Source organism: Ochotona princeps, chromosome 10 (genome assembly GCF_030435755.1).
Source record: "Ochotona princeps isolate mOchPri1 chromosome 10, mOchPri1.hap1, whole genome shotgun sequence".
Taxonomy (NCBI): domain Eukaryota; kingdom Metazoa; phylum Chordata; class Mammalia; order Lagomorpha; family Ochotonidae; genus Ochotona; species Ochotona princeps.
In genome coordinates, this window is record NC_080841.1 from 34,769,142 (window position 1) to 34,794,187 (window position 25,046).

Genomic DNA, 25,046 nt, shown 5'->3' on the forward strand with positions numbered 1-25,046 from the left:
CACTACTCTGTCTTTTCCACTGAGGAGGTCTAGCTTTCACAGACAGCCCAAGGACCCAGGACAGGCAACCCAGGCCCCGCTACACCCCCCACTTCAAGGGCTCACAGACTCTGCACCCACCATGCAGGTGGACCCAAGGACCTGGGCCAAGCAACCCAGGCCCCACTGGACCCCCTTCCCCTGGGCTCCACAACCTCCCCCAGACTGGCATAGCTCACCTCATCTTGGCATATCCCAGTGGGTGCTTCACCCTGGCTCTGTTCAGCTTGTTCCCAGTTCCAGCTTATGCTGGTGGGTCTGCAGCCCAGCCAGGCCTGCCAGCTCCATGCCCCAGCCCTAATACGAACTGGTTGGTGTTGTGGCCCTCCTGCACCCCATCCTGGTTCTCAGATCTGTCAGTGGGTGTTATGAACTGGCCTGCCCTGGCCTGCCACCAGACTTGATCCATGTGTATGTTAGCAGGTACTATAAAACTGGCCTTGTTTGGACTATTCCTTGAATTGGTTCATACATTCATCTGCAAGGACTAAATCCTAACAAAGGAATTTCCCAAACTCCTCTATCAGGTCTCCTCCCAATGGCAGATGTTGTGTACACCGGTGTGTCACTGGCCCAGGTTGACTTTGTTCATCTCTTGTCCTAGCAGGAACAGTGTCCTTGTCCAGCTGGCCCGCACCAATTCCAGTCTTACTGTTGTGTGCTATAGTCCAGCCACACATGGTCCATGCCCAGACACAGCTTTCACATGTTTCAGCAGAAGCTGAGACCTAACCCAGCCTGTTCTACATCCATGCTGGCTCTCCTGAGTACCAGTGGGTGTTGCAGTCTAACCCAGTCTGGCTCTCCCCAGACCCATTCCACACAAATGCTGAGGGAGATTGCTGCCAAGTCAAGCCCAGCCCACTGCCCCAATTCCAGTTCTTACACTCACCAGTGGGAACCCCAACCCAGTCAGGGCATCTCCTTAACTCCCCAACCAGGCCTGAACCCAGCCACAGATCTTGTGCATGCCAACAGATTGCAGTTCCACAAGGGGTGAACACCCATATGCTCCCACAGATTCTTCCTGCAGACCTGATTCACTCACATGTTGGTTAATGTCATGCCCCAGCCTCACATTATCCAGGCCATGTTCCAACTCTCACTTGTGGGTATGATGATTTCACCCTGCCAGGTAGACCCCCAGCCCTAGCTGTAGTGGGCGCCTGCGAGTGGTATTTGGTGATGATCAATGCTAACCACTCCAGCTAAGGCCTCCCATTTGTGCTGGTACTTTGGTCTGATCCTTAAAGGTCCTCCTATTTCCTGCTCCAAATAGCTCAGTCTCAGACCTTTGCTTACCTGCTACTACAGTGGCCCTGTCCATGGAAGTATCTTGAAAGTCACTCCTCACCTGAATATGAACCCTCAGGTCCCTTCTTACTCCTACCTGTGCCATCCCCCAGACCCCAAATAGGCCCACACTCCCCAAGTCCCCAGAGCTTGCTGCTGGTGGCTAGAGAGTTTGTTCAGTGACATTAGCGCCCTGACCACCCAAGATCCTGCTGGCTGCAAGTAGGCAGTTGGTGGGGTGAAAATCCCAGGTTTGAGCCTAGGCTGCCCTCTAGTAGTCTTAAAAGTGATCATGGAATCCAGGGATTAAACAAACAAACAATCAATCAAACAAACAAAAACCCAGGCTCAAATACTAGAAGATACTTCCTCGGGCCTTCATTGTGGTGTAGTGGGTTAAGCCATTGCCTTTGACTTGTCATGTCATATGAGTACCAGTTAAAGTCCCAACTGCTTTACTTCTGGTCCAGCTCCATATCAATGAATTTGGAAAGCAGTAGATAATCTATATATATTTGGGGCACTGGACCAATGTGGGAAATCTAGATGAAGATCCCTGATCCTGGCTTTGGTATGACTCAGTCCTGGCAGTTATGACCAATGGATGGAAGATTTCTCTCTCTCTCTCTGTAACACTTTTAAATAAATAAATGAACAAATATTTTTTTAAAAGATACTTCCAGCAACCTCTACAAAATTGAGAAAGATTCAATTAAAAATTATGTAGCTTCTTTACAGCAAAGGAGATGATCAACAAAGTGAAGCAGCAACCGAAAGAATGGGAGAAAATCTTTGCACACAATGCAACAAACAGGGGAATAATATCCAGGATTTACACAGAGCTTCAGAAACTCAGCAACAGCAAAATAAACAACCCTTTGAAGAAATGGGCAAAAGAAATAAACAGGCATTTTTCAAAACAATAAATTCAAATGGCTAATAGACATATCAATAAATGCTCAGGCTCCCTAGCTGTCAGGGAGATAGAAATGAAAGCCACATTGAATTTCCACCTAACTCCAGTGAGATTGGCCGACATTCAGAACTCTAGTAACAACCTGCTGGCGGAGAAAGTTATCCTCCTTTGATGTTGGAGGGAGTGTAGGCTAGTACAATCACTATGAAAGTCAGCATGGAGAGCACTAAGAGAACTGAAAATTGACCTGCCGTATGACTCTGCTTTCCTGTTTCTGGGAATATATCCAAAGGAAATGAAATCTGCATATGAAGAAAGGACCTGTAATCCTATATTTACAGCAGCACAATCTACAATAGCAAACACATGGAAACAACCCAGATGTCCATCAACAGAGGGGTGGATAGAGAACTTGTGGTACTTCTAGTCCATGGAATACTACTCAGCCATTAAAAAGAATGGGTCCCAACTACAGACCATTATGTTCAGCAAAACAAGTCAATCCCAAAAGGACAAATATCATATAAGGCAACCTTCATGCAAAATATGAGATCAATAGCCCTTTCAATGCTGTTTTGGCTACATCTCAGGGGGGTTGATATTTTTGTTTTTATTGTCATTGATTCAAAAAAAGGTTTTGCTTTTCTTATTAATTTCCTCACTGCGTCATAGACCACACAATAGCATCGTTTGCTTCAAGAAGGTCTTTGATTTTCTTCTTCATTCTTTAGCTACACATTGGTCATTTAGTTGTATGTTTTTCAACTTCATGATGTAAATTTTCTATTTTTCTGCCTATTGTTGATTTTGGCTTACGGCTTTTTATTTACCAGGATGTATAGTACTGTGCAGTAGAGACTATTGCCGGAGTCCAGCTCCAGCCTGGGTTTCGGAACTCGGGAAGGGTGCGTGGACGAGGCGCAGAAAGAAAGAGACGGACCACTAGGATTCCATGATAATAGTGGACTATGCAATAAAGCCGTCCGCTTTATTTATACAGTCAGTCAAACTCTGGCTCAGACTTTTTAAGTCATGATCAAATGGGTGTTGCTAAAGATAATTCTGCCGTTTGTCTCGCCTAAGGAAAGCTCAACCAGTAACACATACCTCTTGAATCAGCTAAGGGAGGAATGTGTCCGGGAGGCAGGACCCAAAAGATCAAAGAGAGAAAGAATGGGTTTCCCCTATACCTGGGAAGTTAGCACCCTTGATTAACATATCGTCAATGGGAGAGGAAAGGCTGTAAACAAGTCCCCACCACCTGAGGACAGAACACCTTTGATTAACATAGCAATGGTGGCAGCTGTAGCAGCAGTAGGTAAAAACCTTTATGCTAGAAGCGAATATCAGTAACATCAACTTCCAAGCTAGCACAGATACCATACATCAACTGTTAACTCCGCAGGGGCAGACAGTGCCTAGGCAGATTACTGAAAACTCAGTGGGGAAGTCCGGCAATGGAAAGCGGGCTGCATTCAGGTGATCAAAACAACGTCCCACCGGAGCCCTGCTCCACGGGGAGTTCCTTCGCGGCCTTGCCTGCAATGGAAGCAATGTTTCTCACACCTTCCTGTTTCCCTACATCCATCACACGGCCCCCAGCAGACTATCAAATACAGATATGAAGATACAATGCAGTATGCATCTCTACTTCCAAATCAAAGGTGGACTACCAATGAAACTGTTGAATGTATCTTGACAATAGGATGCTCAACTCTTTTCCATTATCCATGCCTACAATTTCAGGATACACTTAAATAGCAGAATGATGGATTTATGACTGATTGTGAAGGAGTACACTATTGTAGCGACATGGAAGAAATTAGTATGAGCTTGGGGATTTAGAGAGCGGGGAGGGAATTGAAATCCAGGAACCTGTGGAACTGTATTATGTAAAAATAAAATAAAATAGTATTGAAATTCCCCCAAAACTATGTGGTAATTTCTGCTTTTGTATAAAATAAAGTAAGAGTAGATTTAATTTCCTGTCTCAAACAACTTTTTAACGAGAAACAAGACAAAGAAGGCTCAAGTTTTAGCACTGAACATTAAAAAATTCAGGATGGTCGTAATCTGGACAGGGGAAACAAATGAAGGAGGAAATTATAACTCTTAATGACAAGAAAATTAAACTACAGGAGCAAATCCAGGAATTATGCAGAACAGATCAAGAGATACTATCAAAGCATATTAAAATTGTTAAAACTGTATTCCATATGTTCAAGGAGGCAGAAAAATGATCCAACAGTAAATACAGATGCTATAAATTGAATGCTTGTGTCAACTCACAATTTATATGTTGAAACTGAATCCCTCACATGACAGTTTCTGGAGTTGGGGTGTTTTGGAAATGATTAGGTAAAGATGATGAATGGGAGTAAAGTCCTTACAAAAGAGACCCCAGAAACTTCCTTCACTTCTTCTAGTGTGAGGACATAGCAAAAACATGGTAATTTAAAAATAGGAAGCACGTCCTTGTCAGACAACAATTATGCTAGCTCTAAGATCTTGTACATCTCAGTCTCCAAAACTGTGAGAGATAAATTTCTGTTGTTTCATAAGCCACCAAATTTTTGCCTTTTTTATAGCAGTCCAAAAGTGTTAAATAGACATAAAAATGCTGAGACACAAATTTATGTAATGTTGAGATAAAAAAATACTACATGAGATTAACATAAGATTAGACATTCATTAAAGCAAATTGAAGAAGTTGTAAATAGAAGTGGAAGACACGGCAACAGAATCCCTCTGATTTGAAACAGAATAAGGGCAAAGAAATCAGAAAATCAATGAGCTAATTCACGTGATGTAATACATATGAGTAACTAGCATCCTTGATTAAAGAAAGCTGCTTGGGGGACAGAAAAAAAACTGCTGATAACAGCCCAAATCTTTCCAAATACAATGAAATCCATAAACCCACAGATTCAATCAGCTCAAAGAACTCCAACTACAAAAAAAGAATACAAAGCACAATATACATTAAAAAACTCAAACCTTGCTTGATTCTGTATCCTGGCTATTGAGAACCATGGTGCAATAAACATAGTATAGAAGGTATCTCTTCGATACTAAAGGAGATATACATATTTTACTTATATATAAATATATATTTTTACATATAAGTCCTACTTATATATCTCCTTTAGTAAGATTACTGGGTCATATTGCAGTTCTATTTCTAGTTTGTAAAGAAATTTCCACACTGTTTTCCACAATGGGTAAAGTAGTTCATATTCCCACTGTGTTCTACAGTTCCCCTTTCTCTATGTTCTCATTAGTATCTGTTGGTCTTTTTGACATATCCATTCTAACAGGAGGTGGCTTGATACCTTGTTTTGACTTACACTTTTCTAATAGCTATTGATACTAAGCATTTTTCATATATTTATTGACCAACATGTTTGAGAAGTGTCTACTTGGGCTTCTTGCCTGTTTCTTAATAGGACTGGGTTTTTTTTTGTTGTTGTTGTTTTGTTTTGTTTTGTTTTTTTTTTTTTTTTTTGGTTATTGTTGCTGCTGTTGAATGAGTTCCGATGCAGTCTGGATATTCATCTTGCAAATATTTTCTCATGTTAGACATCCCTTCACTCTATTGTTTCCTTTCCTGTGCTTTGGGGTTTTATCCATGAAATCGTTGCCAAAGTACCAGTGTCTTGAAGTATTTCTCGTTTTTTTTTTCAAAAATTTCATAATTTCAGGTCTTAATCATTCTCAAGTTGACTTTTGTTCATGGTAATGAGGACAGTGTCTAACTTCATTCTTCTGTATATGTACATAGAATTTTAGCACCACCCATTGATGGAAAAATCTGTCCCTTCTCTAATGCATCTTCTTGGCAGATCAGCCAATAATCAGTTGGCTGCCTGTAAGTGGATTAATTTCTCTGCTCCCCATTCTGTTCTACTGAAGTATTTGTCAGTTTTTATACCAGTATTATGCTTGTAGCATGCTTTGAAATCAAGTATTGGTGATGATTCTAATTTGATTTATTTTTGCTCAGGACTGTTATAGATATTCTGGTTCTTTCATGGCTCCATTGGATTTTTTTCTACTTTTAAAAAATTATTTCTATAACAGGAACAAATTTCAGGTATACTCTATGTACAGATTTGAGAGCATGATGATACTTCCCACCTACCTTCCCTCCCACACTCCCTCCATTCTCTCTCTTACTTTTTTTTTTGAATTTGTTTACAATGATATACTTTTTAAAGGTTGATTTTTACTTTTGTTTGAAAGGCAGTTATATAGAGAATAAGAAGTAGAGAGAGAGATCTTCATCTGCTGGTTCACTCCTCAAATAGCTGTAATGACCACAGCTGAACCAATTCAAAGCCAGGAGCCTGAAGTTTCTTCTGGGTTTCCCATGTTGGTAGGTACAGGTCCGCAAGGACTTCAGCCATCCTCCATTGCTTTCTTTTTTTTTTTTCATCCATTTTATTGTATTGTTGTTGACAATCTTTACATAGTTAACTATAGTTGAAGGAAAAACAAGAAAAAGAAAAAAAAGGTTCAGGGGGATAGGGAGATGGGCAATGCTATTATGTCAATATTGTTTCCATCATGTATCTGAGGTAGAGCCCACCTGGTTTCCCGCCCACCCCAAGTCCCGGATGTGGGGCATGCTCTGAGATATGTGCTCTAGTGGTGTTAATAGTTCTCCAATTATGAGTCACTGCCAGTTTCGCTCGATGAGGTGGTCCACTGATTGATATGGTTCATCATGAAGTCTCCATTTGTCCCATATTTCGCTGCCAACATGTAGCTGAGATGAATGATTGTCCTATTCTGTCTTCTGTCTTTTCTTGGTTAGAATTCTGAGTCCAGCAGTTCAAGTGGGGAGATCTCCAAAGATACTTTGAGGTAGTCCCAGATTAGTTTCTTGTATGTTCTAGCAAGCACAGGGCCCGGCACAGTCCATCACCCTGATCAGCTGGTGGTTGCAATTGCTGTGTTGGTTCTGTTTTCAGTCCCGAGTTGCACTGGAACCAATGGGTGTTGCAGTCCAGTCTGGTTCGGCCCTTACATCAACCAGTGGGAGCTGCAGCCTAGTTGGGGCGACCCACAATAACCCCCACCAGACCGCCCCCTACCCTGGTTTGCCAGTATGTGTAGCAGTAGACCAATCTGTCCCCCATCCCATTTGGCTCTGGTACTTGTCAATGGGTATTAAAGCTTAGTTTTATCTAACCAACTCAACCATCCAGCCCTCACAGATATTGTTGAGTACCTCTCTATCTAGCCATCCCAGCCCCCGTCCTAGTTTTCATGCCCACCCATGGGAATAGTGACCGAAGAAGGGGGAACCCACTTTTTCCCTCCCAGGTTTCTCTGTCCCGGTTTATGCACTCTTTAGGTGGTCCTGTGATTTGACTCGACAGAATTAGTCCCCAGTGCCAGCTTCTGCCAGCTGATGCTGTGGCCCTGATCTAGTCCACACGCAGCGCACAGGTGTTGTAGCCTTGCTTAGTCGTGTCTGTCTCTATCCCAGCCCATGCTCTCCAGTGGGAGTGGCTGTCCAGCGAGGGGACCAGCCCCTTAACCCCCCCGCCAGCTCTGCCCCTCCCTTCCTGGATCTCACGTGTGCTGGATGGGTGCTGCATTCATATCCAGTACAGGCAACCACGCCCTGGCATTCCATAATGTGTACTGGTTTTGTCGCAACCAAACCCGGCCCATCCCACACTCTGTTCTGGTGATCGGATTTGCCAGAGGATGACATGAACTGATTCAGCCTGGTCTGCTCCTGACCCATGCCGAATGCATGCCAGTAGGAAACTTTCCATGGCCTATTCTGTGCTGTTTCCAATCATGCTTCTTGCGCTTACCTGCAGGGACTGTGTCCTGCCAGAGGAGTTGCCCAGGCTCCTCCATCAGAACCCCTCCCAATGCCAGATTTTGCGCTTGCCAGGGGGTTCTTGAGCCAACCCTACTCAGTTCACCTCCTGTCCTAGCAGGAACAGTGGCTTTTCCTGGCTGGCTTTCACCCCATTCTGACTCTTGTTGTTGGATGTTTCAGCCCAGCCATGGCTCGTCCATACCCACATACAGCTCACACATGGCTCAGAAGGGGATTGAGACCCAGCCTAGTCAGTCCCACATCTACCCTGGTTCTCCATAACACCAGATGGTGCTGGGATCTGAACCGGCCTGGTGCATCCAATCCCAGCCCACACTAGTGCCTCGGCTGACTACAACTGTTTCCTAGATAGAACGCAGCCCCCATTCCAGCACCTACACCCCTTGGTGGGAACCTCATCCCAGCTGTGGCATCCCAGATTGGGACCGTTCCTAGCCGTAAATCACGCAGCTGCACGTGGTTGCTCCGAGGACCATTAGGTGCCAGCCTGCTAGACAAGCCAGAGCTTATCTTTTACTTGATAGGTGTTCAAAGCTCAGCATTATTAAGGGATTGGAAGTTCTTCAAAGGAAGAGTTACTGGCATTGGGAATCTTTAGGATTGACTCAGATCCCAGAAACAGTGGGGTCACTCCAGAGCTATCTCAGCAGCGATTCAGACGTCCAATACCCCAGCTCCATTGCTTTCTTAGTCCATTGGAAATGAACTAGATTGTAGAGTGCAGCAGCTGGAACATGAGCCAGTACCCATAAGTGATTCTAGTGCCTTACGTGGAAGCTTAGCCTGCCAGAGTGCTGGCCTCACAATGACATACTTTCAATATACTTTATAATCACAAGCTTAAATCTCCAATAAATAAAGAAGGCAACAAGTAGCAAGTAGAAAAACTGCTCTTCGGCAGTACAGATAAGGGCTATAAACAATAATCAAATTCCTAAGTCAATTTTGCTCACATTTCCTTGAACGCACCAGGATCCTATATGTGCACCGGTTCTAATCCTAGCGGCCCCACTTCCCATCCAGCTCCAGGCTTGTGGCCTGGGAAAGCAGTCGAGGACTGCCCAAAGTCTTGGGACCCTGCACCAACATGGGAGACCCAGAAGAAGCTCCTGGCTCCTGGCTGCGGATTGGCTCAGCTCCAATTGTTGTGGCTACTTGGGGAGAAAACCATTGAACAGAAGATCATTCATCTCTGTCACTTCTCCTCTCTGTGTATCTGCCTTTCCAATAAAAATACATAAATCCTAAAAAAAAAGATTGACCATCCTACTTTGATAGAAGTATTAAATGTTGCAATCAACTTGGAGGACAGTCTGGTAGTTTTTTTTTTTTTTAAGTTTTATTCATTTTATTACAGCCAGATGTACACAGAGGAGGAGAGACAGAGAGGAAGATCTTCCATCCGATGATTCACTCCCCAAGTGAGCCGCAACGGGACGGTGTGCACCGATCCGATGCCGGGAACCTGGAACCTCTTCCAGGTCTCCCACGCGGGTGCAGGGTCCCAAGGCATTGGGCCATCCTCAACTGCTTTCCCAGGCCACAAGCAGGGAGCTGGATGGGAAGCAGGAGCTGCCGGGATTAGAACCGGCGCCCATATGGCATCCCGGGGCTTTCAAGGTGAGGACTTTAGCCGCTAGGCCACGCTGCCGGGCCCCCTGGTAGTGGTTTTTTTCAAATGACAGACATACATTGACCAGATGACCTAGCTAGTACAATTCTACATATTTGTCCCAAGAAAATAAAAATATATGTTCACACACAGACTTGTAGATGAATGCTTATGGTAGCTTTATTTTCAATAGCCAAAAACGAAAGATAAATAAACATGTACATCAGCAGGAAACAGACAAAATCGTGGTACTCCCATATTACACTATTCTCATGAAATAAAGGAGGTATTGATAAACAACCTAAGTTAATCTTAAAATTGAGTGAAACAGCAAGACAAAAGGGAACACACACAGAGTACAATTTCGTTGATATAAAATTCTAAAAAATGTAAACAATCTATAGTGTATAAATGTGAGTTACTCTATAGAAAAGCAGAGCAAGGGTTGGCTGAGAGAACAACAGTGGGATGGTCTAAGCAGAGTGTGAGAGGATTTACAAAGCAGCACAAGAAAATATTGATATTGTGGGATAATGAATTTATACATCATTGTGTTCACTGTGAAGACAACCGCGTTTGAGTGTTCATATTAAAACTTTCCCAACTGCACACTTTAAATGCAATGCAGTTCAATATATGTCAATTACATTTGAGGATTTTGCTTTTTTGTTCACTTCATAATGGCATAATGGAAATAGTACTGGTTCATGAGTAAGACATAAGATTAAAGGTTATCTCTATTTTAATAATGCAATCTTATATAAGTTACTGACAACTTTGATTCTTGGTTTCTATATTTATTTATCAGTAAGCTTATTTCAAGTGAGCATAATGATATATGTACCAGTGGTTTGCTTAAACCTTCTCCCATTACTCATTCCATAATGGATATCCTTATATTTAAAATAAACCCTTAAATGTATACATACACGCATGTACATACTTTACTATAATTAGATAGCATTGTGATATAGCTCTTATTTTCCTTTTATGCTATATTTTAATGATGGTTTCCCTGTTTCTCTATATATCCAGTAAGTTGCTTCTAACTGCTGTTTTGTGTTTCCTACTATGTATCCACTAAGGCTAACTCATTGACATTGTAAGATGGACATCTGTGTATTCAACTGCCTCCAACTACAAGCAACAATGAAATAAATATCTCAGTTCTCTTTGTGGACCTGTACAGGAACTTCTTTGGGACATATGAGGGGTCTTCAAAAAGTTTGTGAAAGAATGTACATTATGAAATGAACATGTATGGCTCTCTGACTTTTTGCACTGAAATAAACATCCTTTTAATTCCATTTTCCACAAACTTCTTTTAGTGATACTGCACATCTACCTAAAAATGGGTTTTCTTGGCCATAAGACAAATAGTTGTTTTTACTACCTCATTATTTTCAGATTCATTACCAAAATGGCCAGCTCAGTTTGCATTTCCACTTGAAATCAATGTAATTTTTGTCAATATTATGGTTGTGACATCTCACTTTAATTGTCTTTTCAGACATTTGAATGGCACTTCCTATTCATAATAGGTTTTCCCTATTTAAAATGACATTTTTATCCTTTAGTTGTATTTTAGGTCTTCCTGTCTTGTTGCGCTGCAGCTTCTTGAGATGGCTCTCTATAAATATTAACTGTAGGCATTTTTTCCTAGAAACTATCCTAGTGTGTTATTTGCCTATCAACTTACAGGTGCTGTTCACTGCCTAAACATCTTTTTATTTAATATAGTCAGAGCTATCATTTCTCAACCATTCTTTACTAACTTATTTTTGGCTATTATTTAAGAAGTACAGGTCCATGCTAATATCTCAGATGGAATTCTCTCATGTTTTCTTCTATTGGCTTCATCGTTGGACTATTTGTCTTTGGTCTATCTGTGGTTCAGTTAGATGGTACAATTAAAATAGGCAATTATATTTTCATTGGGAGCCAGTGTTTCAATACCATCTAGTAAAGAGTTTGCCACTCACATTTTCTTATGATGAGAGGAGGAATGCTCCAGGTAGAGCAATGACCCACAATAAGAAAGAGCAAAAGAAGTATGCCTGTCTGCCCACTCTCAGGAGGACAAGGATGCCACCACTCACTATACGAGGCTTCTAAAGACAAATGCAAATAAGAAACCTTACATACCTAGGGGTTCCAAATGGCTTTTGGAGACCAAATATAAAGAAAAATCTTCTTACTAGAGCAAGCACATCAGAGGCAACAGACAAATTCTAGGAAAATCTTCAGTGTTTAGTAACCCTACGAGTACACACGTGTTTCTTGTCATGTGACATATGACATGCTGTGAATGTCATACCTGTATAAACACTACATCGTAACTATCCTTCTATAAGGTTTTAAAAGGGTGTTAGTGGACCTGCTATCCACAAATTTTTCTAATTCCTCAATTTCATGAAATGATTTAGGGTGCTTGACATGATAGAGTTTTAACTGGTGAATTTTCTGTAAGCAAGAAATACTCTAGGCCAAGAAACAGGTTTGATTTATGGGTGTAATTCCGTATTCTATACATAGAAAGTATTTGGAAGATGTCCTTGACTGATTATCTGGCTAAGAGCCCAAATATTTACTGGGTTGGAATTTGCATGCAGAGAGAAATCTTCTTGTGTGAAAGTCAGGATTTATTTGTCTTCACCTTCTAGTTGGAGGAAAAAACACCAGGGATTTCAAGGACTGCTATTCTGTGTAAAGGTTAACTCTCTACATTAGTTCATCAAGGCTTTTTCAGAGACCACACAGTGCTGCCTACTACCTACTGAAACTAATGTATCTGCCTTACCCTTCAATTTAATGGGAAATAATCTTGGAATCTTGTTCCACTACATTGCTTTGGTAATGCTGAATAGCAAGTAGAGAATAGAACTGAATAAGTTGATACTTTCCCATGAAACCGGCAACAGAAATGTTAAATAAGAACTTAACTTCAGATGTGTCAATGTGGAAAAGTTTACATTTTCCCCCACAAAAACTCTACAAACTTCCTTTCTGCTGAATCTTTATTGGGATCTGGAGTCATCAGGGTACTTGGTATATGACTCTGAATGTTTCTAAAATTTCCATCAGTGATACTGAAGATTCTGTTTTGGTAGCTTACAGAAAATTTCCCAAGTTAAAGTATGATATAACATGAGGAACACTTAAGTCAAAACTAATCATATGTAACTTCATCAAAATAACATAGTCTCCACATCGTATATTTAATTATTCATTTCAGCATTTTATTGTACTTATTAATCATATATTTCTAATACCATAAAAAGAAGTAGTTTACACACTTGCTTGCCATTAAATATTTTGAGGGAAACAGTTTATTCACTATAAACAGAATGTTCTGATCTATTTTTGCTAGTCACATGATTGAAACATTACCAATACTGCTAACTGGTTATTTAAAACTAACTAAATCTTTCAGGAGTAATAGAAAAAGTCACCTATCACCACAAAAACAAAGTGAATAGACAAATTAGACTTAATGTAAAAAAGGTATTTTGCTTTGGGAAAATATGTATGAACTTATGATCATTTATGGTGCTAATCAGTTTCATTTGCTATGGAATAGTGAATGAAAATGTGAACTATAAATAACATCTCAAATGTCATCTACAATCAAAGTGAAGATATACTTAATCAAAATGAACAATTTACAGCACAATGCTCTCCAAGCTGAGCATTTAAGGAAATAATAATCTGGCTCAACTCGGAGCTGAAAAATTCTATTTATAATTATCTGGGCATGGTGACCTGGGCCGTTGTATTCCTGTTCCCAGCTTTTTTTGTAACAATATCAGGATGAGCTGGAAGTGTGCACATGATTGCTTATTTAAATCAAGTAACTTATTCAGTAGATGCAGGGGTGACCTACATTAACAGGTATCATCAGAATGTGAGGCAGAGGTACAAAAACTCTAATAATATCTTATCTACTGAAGCTTTATTTTATACAGCTGTCTAAATAATGAGTCTCCTTTCTCATGTAAACATATATCTTCCCTTCTGAAGAGGCAAAAAAATGTTTTAATGTGTTTAGTCCTCCCAGCCTTGCTATCTAGGACTAAGCCAGTTTCCCTGCCAGCTTTCATCAGGTGGCAGCTCTTGGAGCCAATCATGTCCTGCCTGTACTTGCGCTATTAAATCAGAGAATTAAGAGGCCAGCTCTTTAGCCTGTAACAAGTCCTTTAGTTGAAAGTCTGTTCACTTGGCCAAAATTTACTGACTTTCTAGAATTAATTCAGAAATCATTATTACCTTGAATACAAACACTGAACTGGATTTGACTATTCCTGCCTCTGTGGCTCCCAGGACACAACTTGTAACTTCTGTCACTATAACGTTCGCCCCAGCATAGCACAGCTAATGATTGCACATCTGTTTCCTCATGCCAGAGGCTCCCCTTTCCAGTCTCTTCACAGAGCCTGCTACAGAGTCTGGCAAAAATAAAATGAACTCCACTCCACAAACAAAGCAATAGGTGAGAAAGCTAGGTTACTGTAATGACTCATATTTAATGAGTCAGCAAGTTCATATAAAATTATAAAGAATGACATTTTGAGTAGAGGTAAAGGAGGAAAAAATTGTCTAAGTCCAATCAACACATCACGACCATTCGTGTCACAGTGGATTTAATCAGAAACAGGCATGTTGCCAGGTATAGAGCATTTCTTTCCTCAATAATCAATGATTTCTCCTTTAATCACATAATTTTCTGATATGCACTCTCTTAGGACAGAAAGAAAAAGGAAAGCCCATTGTTCTAAGACAAGCCTGCTAGAGAAAGACAACAAATACAGGCAATTCAGCTGCTCTCTTCAGGAAGGTTCTCTGAGACTGAGTGCCTCTCATCTTCGGTTGACGGGGATGACTGTTAGGAACCTCCTCAAGGCAAGATTCATGGAGCCCCTACCTCCGCCGAAGGCTTCACCAGGAGTCCTTGTAAATCACTTGTATGGGTCAGATATTACAGTCTCCACTGTACAAGGAAGGAAACGTGAGATGAAAGTGATGGAAGGATTTGTGGAGGTTGCTTTTTGTCAAGCCAAATTTTAAGGCTCTTTTTACAGCAATCCACATTGGTCTTTAGAAACGTCACTCACCTACTGCCTTCCACTCACGCTATCATCCTTTCAGACTCTTCGTTTAGGCTACCTCACATTTGCTAAACTGCAGTTTGAGTATTCCTTTCACGTGCAGTTGCAAGATCTGGCTGTATTCTTTGGGCATCTGATGGAAACCGCGCTTAGGCAGCTTGTTGTCATAGTAGTGGTGGCTGACAGGCATGTCTCCAACAGTTCTAGAGAAGGGCCAGAATCCGTACAGCTTCACGTTTTCACAGAGCTCCACCGCAACACTTGTGATCATCAAGCCAGTGGACAGGCGGTACGCAGTCACACCTTTAGTTCTCCAGAAAAGAGCAAGGTGCTTCAGGTACTTGGGATGGAAAAACAGGACCTTCTGTCTTGCTTTAGACTCTTTGAGCGTGAAGTACACTTTAAAAGATGTGTCCGTGTTGGCCCTGAAGGAAAATGCTGGCAGAAGGAGGAACGCATCTCCATAGGTTGCAATGTCATCCAGAAATATTGCTTGCTTTTGCTGTAAGTTTCCATATCTGCCAAGTGTTAAAAAAAATCATCATCATTACCACAATCCTGATTACCAAAGCAGCAGATTGATGACGTAGGGCTGAATATGCCACTGGTCAAAGAAACGAAGTATATGCATCCTGCGTGTAAAAAAGATAACCCTGGACTCTGACAGCTCATCCAGCCAAGCCTCAATACCCAGGCTTCACCTCCCCTTCCTGGAGTACTTGAGGTTTTCTTTATTAAAGATTGATTTTTTTTGCTTATATAAAGGGAACAAACTTCATCTATTTCATGTATGCAATTTTAAGAGCATAATGATACTCCTCAACCTTTCCCCCTTTTTATTTTTAATTTTTACAATGACAAACTTAAATTTCCTTTACAGTCAGTTTAACCTTCCAATAAACAGAGAATTCAACAAGTAATAAGTGAAAAACTACTGTTCCTACAAACTTCAAAATGCCATTTTCATTCATATATTACTTTTTTATACTCTGTATACTATCAAAAATCATGGAGAACATATGGTATTTGTCTTTTGATGACTGGCTTATTTCACTAAGCAGAACAACTCCCAGTTAAATCAATATTGTTGCAAAGGACAAGGTTTCATACTTTCTATGGCTGAGTAGTATTCCATTGTGTGTGTGTGTGTGTGTGTATATATATATATATATATATATAAATATAAATATATATATAAATGTGCTTATCCAGTCATCAGCTGATGTACATCTGTGTTGATTCCATGTTTAGCTATTTTGGGTCAAGCTGCTTTAAACATGGGGGTACAGGTAATGATTCTTTCATGCAATAATTTCATGTCGTTTGGGTAAATTCTCAGAAGTAGAATGGCTGATTTATATGCTATTTTCAGATTTCTGAGGAATCGCCATACTGTCTTCCCTAATGCTTACACTAGTTAATTTTCCCACCAACAGTGGAAGCCTTTTCCCTGACACCTTTGCAAGCATTTGCTATTATTTGGGATGACAGGCACCCTAAGCAGGGTAAGGTAAGGCTTCACTGTGGTTTTTCTTGCATTTGCCCAGTGGCAGTAATGCTGAGCACCCTCTCATCTGTCTACTGGTCACTGAATTTCCCCCTTTGAAAAATGCCTCTTCACATTCTCAGCTCATTTCTTTATTTCAATATTTATTTTTTTTTATTGTAAAGGCAGATACACTGAGAGGAGGAGAGACAGAAAGGAAGATCTTCTGTCTGATGATTCACTCCCCAAGTGACCACAATGGCCAGTGCTGCGCCCATCTGAAGACAGGAGCCGGGAGCTCTTCCAGGTGTCCCACGTAGGTGCATGGTCGCAAGATTTTGGGCCATCCTTGACTGCTTTCCCAGGCCACAAGCAGGGAGCTGGATGGGAAGTGGAGCTGCCGGGATTAGAACTGGCGGCCATATGGGATCCTGGTGCATTCAAGGCAAGGACTTTAGCTGCTAGGCCACCACGCCGGGCCCTCAGCTCATTTCTTAAATGGACTGTTTGCTTTGTTGTTGCTGAGTTTCCTGAACTCTCATATGTGTACCCTGGATATTCACCTGTATCAGAGGTACAGTTTGCGTACCCTGGATATTCACCTGTATCAGAGGTACAGTTTGCAAATATTTTCTCACATACTTCTGTACAGGCATTTCTTGTACTATTACACATTCCCATTGCTTTCAGATGTTGTCATACCTTTCATATTTATAATGTAATTTTGCTTTTCAAGCACATACCTGTTCTATACATTAAGATTGAGCTGCACACTTCTGATTTGTGCACATGTTGCATACATTTAATTATAAAGTAAAAGCATCTTTTTGAAAACTTGAAATATCCATATGAAAATTGTATATATTACTTTAAAAACATTTTCCCATGCACTGTATGTCTCTATCAATGTGTGGCTTAACAGATACCTCAATAACGAGTCTTCTAAATCTATTTATGAATAGTTAGAAGGTCACAATGCAGAATCCAGAATATTTTATTTTTATTCAAGAATGACAGAACTATTTGGACAGGTATATTCATTCGTAAGGATTATAGGTCACTTTTGATGGACCAATGAAGTAAAAAATATTTTTTTTTAGGATGAGCCAACCAACACTTTGTAACAGTTTTATTATAGAATTCATATTATCCAAAGCAAACACTGTGTTTCATCAGGTGGTCCTATGGCTTGCTCTCTGAAATTGCTATAAATGGATCAACTTCTCTCAAAATAGTGCTACTGAGATAAGGAAGCAATGCTAAAACTCTAAAAACAAATGAAAAAAGATTGATCTCACGATTGTCACAAAGATGAAGAGATAAATCTTCATTTGCTTAGATAGAAACACTGAGCTTAAGACATCAGAAGTACAAACAAATGATGCCTCTTATGAACCACAACCTTATAGACTGCCAAAATTTGTAACTGTATTTAATACATTTCCCCAAAATCCAATCCAGTTTCCAGTACCAACTGAGAAACATCTTACAACAAGATAAAAATTATTCTTGAAGTGTTATGTAACTTGGAGGTACTCACTTCTGTGTTATAATGCTGGGATTCACGGTCACAAGATTTGTTTTACTGCCAACATCTTTGCTAATATTTCCTGAGGTTGGTGGGAGGTTACACCTGGAATTTGGAAGGGAGATCACTTTATATTTAAAAAAAAGCCAAAAGAGTCATAAAAGTGCAAGTGTAGACACACACACTCTTACACATACATAATTGTTCTTATATTGGAAGAAATCATTGGTGTTAAGAAATGCTCAGATTCCATCCAATCTTCATTTAAAACCAATTAGTATTAAACCCTTAATTGGCATATGAATATTACATAAAATGTACAAATTTGACATGTGATTTCAGTATTGACGTAGATTTTTATAACTATGAAAACAATGACAATTATACATAGCTAAGCTTTTGAAGCATTCCCAGTCCTTTTATGACAATCCTTATTTTTATGGAGTATAGTCTCACAGTGCAATGACAACCAGTTTACACACTTAAAAACTGAGTCTCTGTGACTAAGGTTATAGAGACTCTCAGAGGAAAAGATCAAAACAAAGGTCTTCTGATGCTTATATGAAGCACTACACTATCCAACTATCGTTTCAATAAATAAAATTCTAATGTTCTTACAGGAATGTTTTCATTTAAATGTTCTCTGAGTACTATCTATTTTTAAGTGCTATGTAAATTAAGAATTCTAATTCTGAATTATAGTTCCATCACAGAAAAAGGTACACTTGGTTATGGCTCCCTAAATGTCATTCCCAGAATTTTGTGAGCTATCAACAAATGAAGCCCACCGTTTCCACACTGATATAAAAGATACATCAGAGAATACATTGGCACTTGAAAAAAATAACTACTACTCATAGATGCTAGGCTGACCTCATTAGATATCCTCTTGCAAAATATCTTTCTAAAATTGTTTTATAATATTTTGAAGATTCAAAATGCTTGGCTAACATTCACGTACACTAGTAAAGCTCTTGCCTTTTATTTTGTGCCTTAGGAAATGTTCAGCTTCTAATCTTTTAAGATGAAAAAATTAGTAGCTTCCCAATTGTTTTATAATCCATCAATATGTTCAGCCAAAATATGCATAAGGTTAAAACAATAAGTTTCAGTGATACCAACCATGTCCAGGCTCATTTGCCTTTCAGTCTGAATGGCTAAACTTCAAAGGGAATTCTATAAAGTATTCAGAAAAATACCTGGATCAACAAATACAGAACATAAGAACCTAGGTCTTTATTTTAGAATTATAAATTAAGTATTTATCAAGTATTTTTAATGTTCAACTTCAATTTGCATTTCTGATGCTTGCTATAACATAAATGCTTAGGCATAATACCACAAGTGCTTTGGAATTATAAGTCTATAAAAAGACAATGGTTTAAAAAAAGTGGTGTGAAGAATTACTTTTCTTTATTATTTTTGTCACACTAAGTACTTGAGCAAAATAGCTAACACATTTAGATATTGACCATTTTAGCATTAAACATGAACACTACTTAGTAATTGTTGGACTGTCAGGTTTATTAACCTCAGTATGGAAGTTTAAAATGAAATTAAAATGAGGGGGCATTGTTAACTGAAAATCGTGTTTTCCTTTTATTTGATAAATAAATCAACTGGGATCTTTTCTGATATATGAAATCCATCCTAAAATTGGAAGAAAGATTTCTCCATGCCCTGTTAACAGGCATGTTTCCGTTGAAACCCTCCTCAGATGGATGAAATCATTTTTCTGTCATATCTGAAAGTGGAGAGGTATTTTGTAAGACACACACAGAAATTATTTGTTTCTAAATTTGCAAGCAATCTGGTATTGGAACAGAAAGTGTTTTAAAAGACTGGAATGTAGAAGCTGCACCTTTTTGTTGTTAAATTTGAAGCCATAAAACCAAACAGTGCTACCTCACAGCTGTAAAGTACCTACATCAGCATTTCCCAAGTATTAGCAGAGAAAACAAAATATCCTTGAAATGCTCTATGAGGGAGAAGGTCTTCGAGGTCAGCGCAGTCTGGCAAGTGCAGCTCCCCAGAGCATCACCAGGTGAACCTGGGTACCTTACTCACATACTGAACGCTCTAACAAGTCTTACAGCCTTGGACCTTCTTTCCCCACTATTTTACCGAGAGCTTTTTGAAAGCGGAATGTAGTACATTTTCAACTGATGGGCTGAATCCCTCTGAGGAATTCATGAGCCAAGCAACATTTCAGGAACACCTACCCAGATCATCTGTAGACCACACAGGTCAAAGATCTAAGTGTAAACAAGGTATCTTCATTTACTTCTTTTAAAAAATATGCAATTGGGAGCTGGCCAGGGGGTGGTGACTGCTGCCATTCCTGTGCTGAGCCAGCCAGGAGGTGGTAGCAGCCCATGGGGGCCTGAGGATGCGGGCTTGGGTGCGGAGAGGGCTGGGGCATAGCACCAGTGGGGCATGTGGGGATCTGGGAGCTCAAGTCTAGGCAGGTGGAGTGAACCTGGGGATTGCCTCATGTGCTTGGTCCTGGGGGATGTGGGGAAACGGGAGGGGAGAGCCCCAAGTCAGAATACTGCCATGGTATGCTGGTATACCAGGCCTGGAGAACTTCAATGATCTAAACTTTGCATGTGTAGAGGGGTAAGGCACCAGGCCAGCACATGTGCCAGGAGCTTGGGACTCTGGTGGGCGGGCAGAGCTCCAGACCAGCACATCAACCACAGGGTTTCTGAAAGCTGGGCTGGAGAATCCACACACTCCTGGGCACAAGGAGTTGTAGACTGATTAGAGAAAGGGGCAGTAGCATATGGGAGAGGGAGGACCATCCTGGGAGTAATCGCAGGTGAGGAATGACTCCTGACAACAACAAACAGCAAAGCTACCGTACTTGCAGGCAAGGGGACTGAGACCTGCTTGTTTGGAGAGGAGAGGCCAGAGGACTTTTATTGGTTAGACCAATGTACCAGCCCACATGGGAGGCCTGAGTTGGCATGGAACATGGCTGACCACCACACGCTAGTTCACACAAAAGCTAGGGCTGGGGACCTGTCTGGCAGGGCTAGATCCCAGTACCTGACAGTAAGTGTTGGAACAGGGGACAAGTCACATTAGACTGGGCCATTACACTAACCAGCACTCAGGCAGTATGAGCTGGAACTGGAGGTGGGCTAAGTGGGGCCAGACTTTAGCACACAATGGCAAGTGCTGAGGTGAGGCAGACCAAGCCAGACTGGGCTGCGGCACCCAACCAGCATACTTGAGATGCAGGAGGAGGGGGCAAACCCAGTAGAGGGCTATGGGGGCTCCCCTGCTGGATCACTATTCACACTGGTGAGCATGAGAGTGGGATAGGAGCAGACCAGGCTGGGCGGGGCTACAGCACCTGTTGGCTTGCAAGTCAGCTGGTTCAGGGGGAAAGCCAGGCTGGGCTGATTGTTCCTACTGGTACATGCATAAACCAGGGTGGGTGTGGGTTGGCTGGGCTTTGCTGCAGCATAAGCTGGCAGACGCTGTAACTGGGGGCTAATTCTGTCTAGCCTTACTACAGAACTACTTTGAAAATGCAAGATCCAAGAGTGGGACCATTAAGGAAGCAATGGACACCTCCCACTTGGGTTGCCACTCCTACTGTTGAGCATGAGAACCAGGACTAGAGGCAGGCATGGCTAGATAGAGAGTGGCACACACTGACACCAGTGTGAACTGGATATGGGGCTGATTGGGTTGAACTAGGCTTCAATGACCCTGGACATGTATGAGAGCTGAATGGGATGTGGGACAAACTGGATCAGTCTGCTGAACATACTGGCAAGCACAGGAACCAGGGCAGGGGGCAGGCCTGGTGGGGGTTATTGGGAATTGCTCCAACTAGACTGCAGCTCCCACTGGTTTATATGAGGGCTGAGTGTGTGGTGGCCAGGATCAGGTTGGGCTGCAACACCCATTGGTTTGCACAGGAGATGGGGCTGGAAACAGAACTGACCCAACAATTGCAACCACCAGTGTACGCAATGGATGTGCTGGACCCTGTATTGGTAAGCACACACAGAAATCAGGTCTGGAAATCACACCAGATGACGTTTCTTTGAGTGCTGGACTCAGAATTCTAGCCATGCAGAGAATTTCAGGTTCCATGGTCTGAGAGAGGAGGGCATATATCAGAGCCGGGCCTCGTCAGTGGCTCAGACTGAACAGTGGATGGCATAACCAGATGAACATGGAGGGTATGGCAGTGCATCGGAACCTTCAGAGGACATCTGGTACCAGAACAGAAAACAGAGGACAGAGTAAACCAATCAACCACCCCAGCCAAGCATTGGCAGTGAACATTGGGGCAAATGGAGACTCTAAGACTGACTATGCCAGCCAGTGGATTTTGGAGAGATTTCATCATGCTTGGACTGGCAAGATCCACAATTCAGAACTGCTGAGCAGGGCTCTTGGAGCATGCCCCATATCAGGGACCCTGGGATGGTGTCGGGTGGCTGTCCATCATCCCAGGATATGGAGGTGGTTGGGAGGCTGGGTGTGACTTCTCCGCTTATCTGCACCTTTCCCCAACATACAGGAAGGAATAAAGAGAATGTGGAAACAATGGTTTTACCCACTTTCCTCTAGTCCTTGACTCTCCCCACCCTAACCAATCGTGTAAAAAGCATAAAGAATAAAATTTAAAAATACACAACTGATATTCTGCTTCCAGGAAATATATTTGATAGGCCTTACCTGAAGACGAAGTCCGATTTATCAATTTCGGCTCCACAGAGAGACTTATTCAGGATGCCCCCATTTCCCACCACGGCACACTGATTGTAAGGGTGTCCCACAAAAGGCTGGGACTAGCAAGAGAAAGCAAAGCAAAAATGTGAATCACTATTTGTTTTAAACCACAGCCATCACCAGCTTAGTTCAAGTAAGTTAATTTTTGTATATGTACTAAGGACAATAAAAAGAATTGAAAGAAATGCAAAAAACAATTTTTGTTTTCTTAAAAAAGATTTATGTATTTATCTGAAAGGCAATGCAACAGTGAGAGAGATCTCATCCACCTTCCGGCCCACTCCCTCTAAATGGACAAACACCAGGCAGAGTCAGGCTGAGACCAGGAGTCTGAAACTCCATGTAGGTACTCTACGTAAGTGGCACAGACTCAAGGACTTGAGCCCCCTTTTTCTGCCTTCCCACGCCCATTAACAAGAAGCTGCATTGGAGGTCGGGCAGTCAGGACTCAAACCAGCTTCTGGGATTCCAGCAGTTTCAAGTACTATACCACAAGGCTAGCCCTGAAAGCAATATTTCAAAATTAAAAAGCTGCACAGCATGCTGGCTGACTTTATATGACTTATAATAAAATATCATTGGGTAAATCTGTTTCATTTCCCTTGAGATGAGCAGCCACCACATAAAACACAAGGTAATGCAATAATACAAAATACATTCATATGCAAAATACACTTATTTTATTACCACGGAATTAAGTAATAAAGTGAAAACAGCAAAATGCCATATTGTGTCTAACAAAAGGGACATGTTTGGCAAAAAAGAAAATAAAGACATATGAAAGTAGCATTAAATCTTCTATAAAGGGAATAATTAATATTTAATTTAATAAAATTTCCTGTGCTTATTAAATAGTTAGACCTTCAGGAATGGCAATGGTCTTGGATTTATGCTTACTATCTCTGCAAATGACCAGCCGGAGTGCTTCAGGGAGGTGTACCAACTCAGTCCTGACATATTTCATATTAATTTCCAAAGTCTGAATTCTGCTCATTACCTCCTAAGACTCAGCTTACACAAGTCCAAAAGGATTTCCACACTCCCCAAGCCGTCCACCATGTGAAACATAACTTTGCAAATCAATAGTGCACTTTTTTCTATTCTGGTCACTTTCCCTGAATAATAACATGCCCTTCAGCCAGCATCCACAGTGCAGACTTGTGCTCCACACAGATGAGGTCTTGGTTTCACCTATTTTGTTTCTAGAATTAGAATGAAAATCCTCAAGGGTGGAGAGTGTGTTTCTTAGACTGACTTTCCCTCATCTTTTCTCCACATTAAGCACAATGCAGTGTACGGTGAGTAGTCCATAGCTACTTGTCAGCAGAGTGAGCCACCCTGATGCCACCCTTGCAGTGTGTTGAAGTTGGTTTATTCAAGATTGCAAAGGTCAACTGGGCATTATTCAGGATTCAGGAATCCTGTGCACTGGTAACAAAAAATGCTGGGAACTTGCACTCTGGCAGGGTATAAAATTACATTACTGGGGTTGGCAAAGGCTACAAAATCAAGGGATAGCCCTCCCCAAAGCCAGTTTTTCAGTGCCATTGGCCATCAGTCTGGGGAGCTGTGAATTTGAGCAACCTAGAGCAGCTTAGAGCAGCAGCAAACTCCACCTGCTCCATAGGCTGCACCTGGAAGACACTGATGCTGTTTCAGTCCTAATGTCTTTATTGTTTGTTTTTTGTAAAATTTATTTATTTTTATTGGAAAGGCAGATTTACAGAAAGATCTTCCATCCACTGGTTCACTCCCCAAGCGGCCGCAATAGCCAGAGTATAGCCAATCAAAAGCCAGGAACTGGGCCTGGCAGTGTGGCCTAGCAGCTAAAGTCCTCGCCTTGAATGCACCAGGATCCCATATTGGCGCAGGTTTTAATCCCGGCAGCCCTGCTTCCCATCCAGCTCCCTGCTTGTGGCCTGGGAAAGCAGTCGAGGATGGCCCAATGCATTGGGACCCTGCACCCGCGTGGGAGACCTGGCAGAGGTTCCTGGTTCCCGGCATCGGATCGGTGCACACCGTCCCGTTGCGGCTCACTTGGGGAGTGAATCATCAGATGGAAGATCTTCCTCTCTATCTCTCCTCCTCTCTGTATATCTGACTTTGTAATAAAAAATAAATCTTAAAAAAAAAAAAAGCTAGGAACTAGGAGTTTCTTCTGGGTCTCCCATACAGGTGCAGGGTACCAAGGCTTTGAGTTGTTCTTTACTTCTCAGGCCACAAGCAGGGAGCTGGCTGGTAGGTAGGGCTGAAGGGACATGAACTGGCACTCATATGGGATCCTGGCATGTACAAGGTGAGGACTTTAGCTACTGGGCTGGGCCGTCGTGCTGGGCTTCAAATGCTAATGTCTTTAGAGGGTCATAGTCCCTAAAACCTACAAGTCATATTATGCTCACTATGTGACAGTCACTGTTCCAAGTACCTTACTTTCTAACACATTCAA

At 41.5% G+C, this 25,046-nt stretch overlaps 1 protein-coding gene across 1 annotated transcript in view; it reads right to left on the reverse strand.

Moving 5' to 3' along the window:
• Positions 1-14,672: 14,672 nt before the first annotated feature.
• Positions 14,673-25,046, reverse strand: part of ST8SIA6 (ST8 alpha-N-acetyl-neuraminide alpha-2,8-sialyltransferase 6) — a 119,759-nt gene continuing 109,385 nt past the window's right edge. The window contains exons 6-8 of the mRNA XM_004578581.2: positions 22,547-22,659; positions 17,855-17,947; positions 14,673-15,346 (exon numbers count right to left, since the gene is read on the reverse strand). Of these exons, the coding sequence (XP_004578638.2) occupies positions 14,878-15,346; positions 17,855-17,947; positions 22,547-22,659 (675 nt within the window). The 3' untranslated portion in view covers positions 14,673-14,877. The remainder of the gene's footprint in view (positions 15,347-17,854; positions 17,948-22,546; positions 22,660-25,046) is intronic.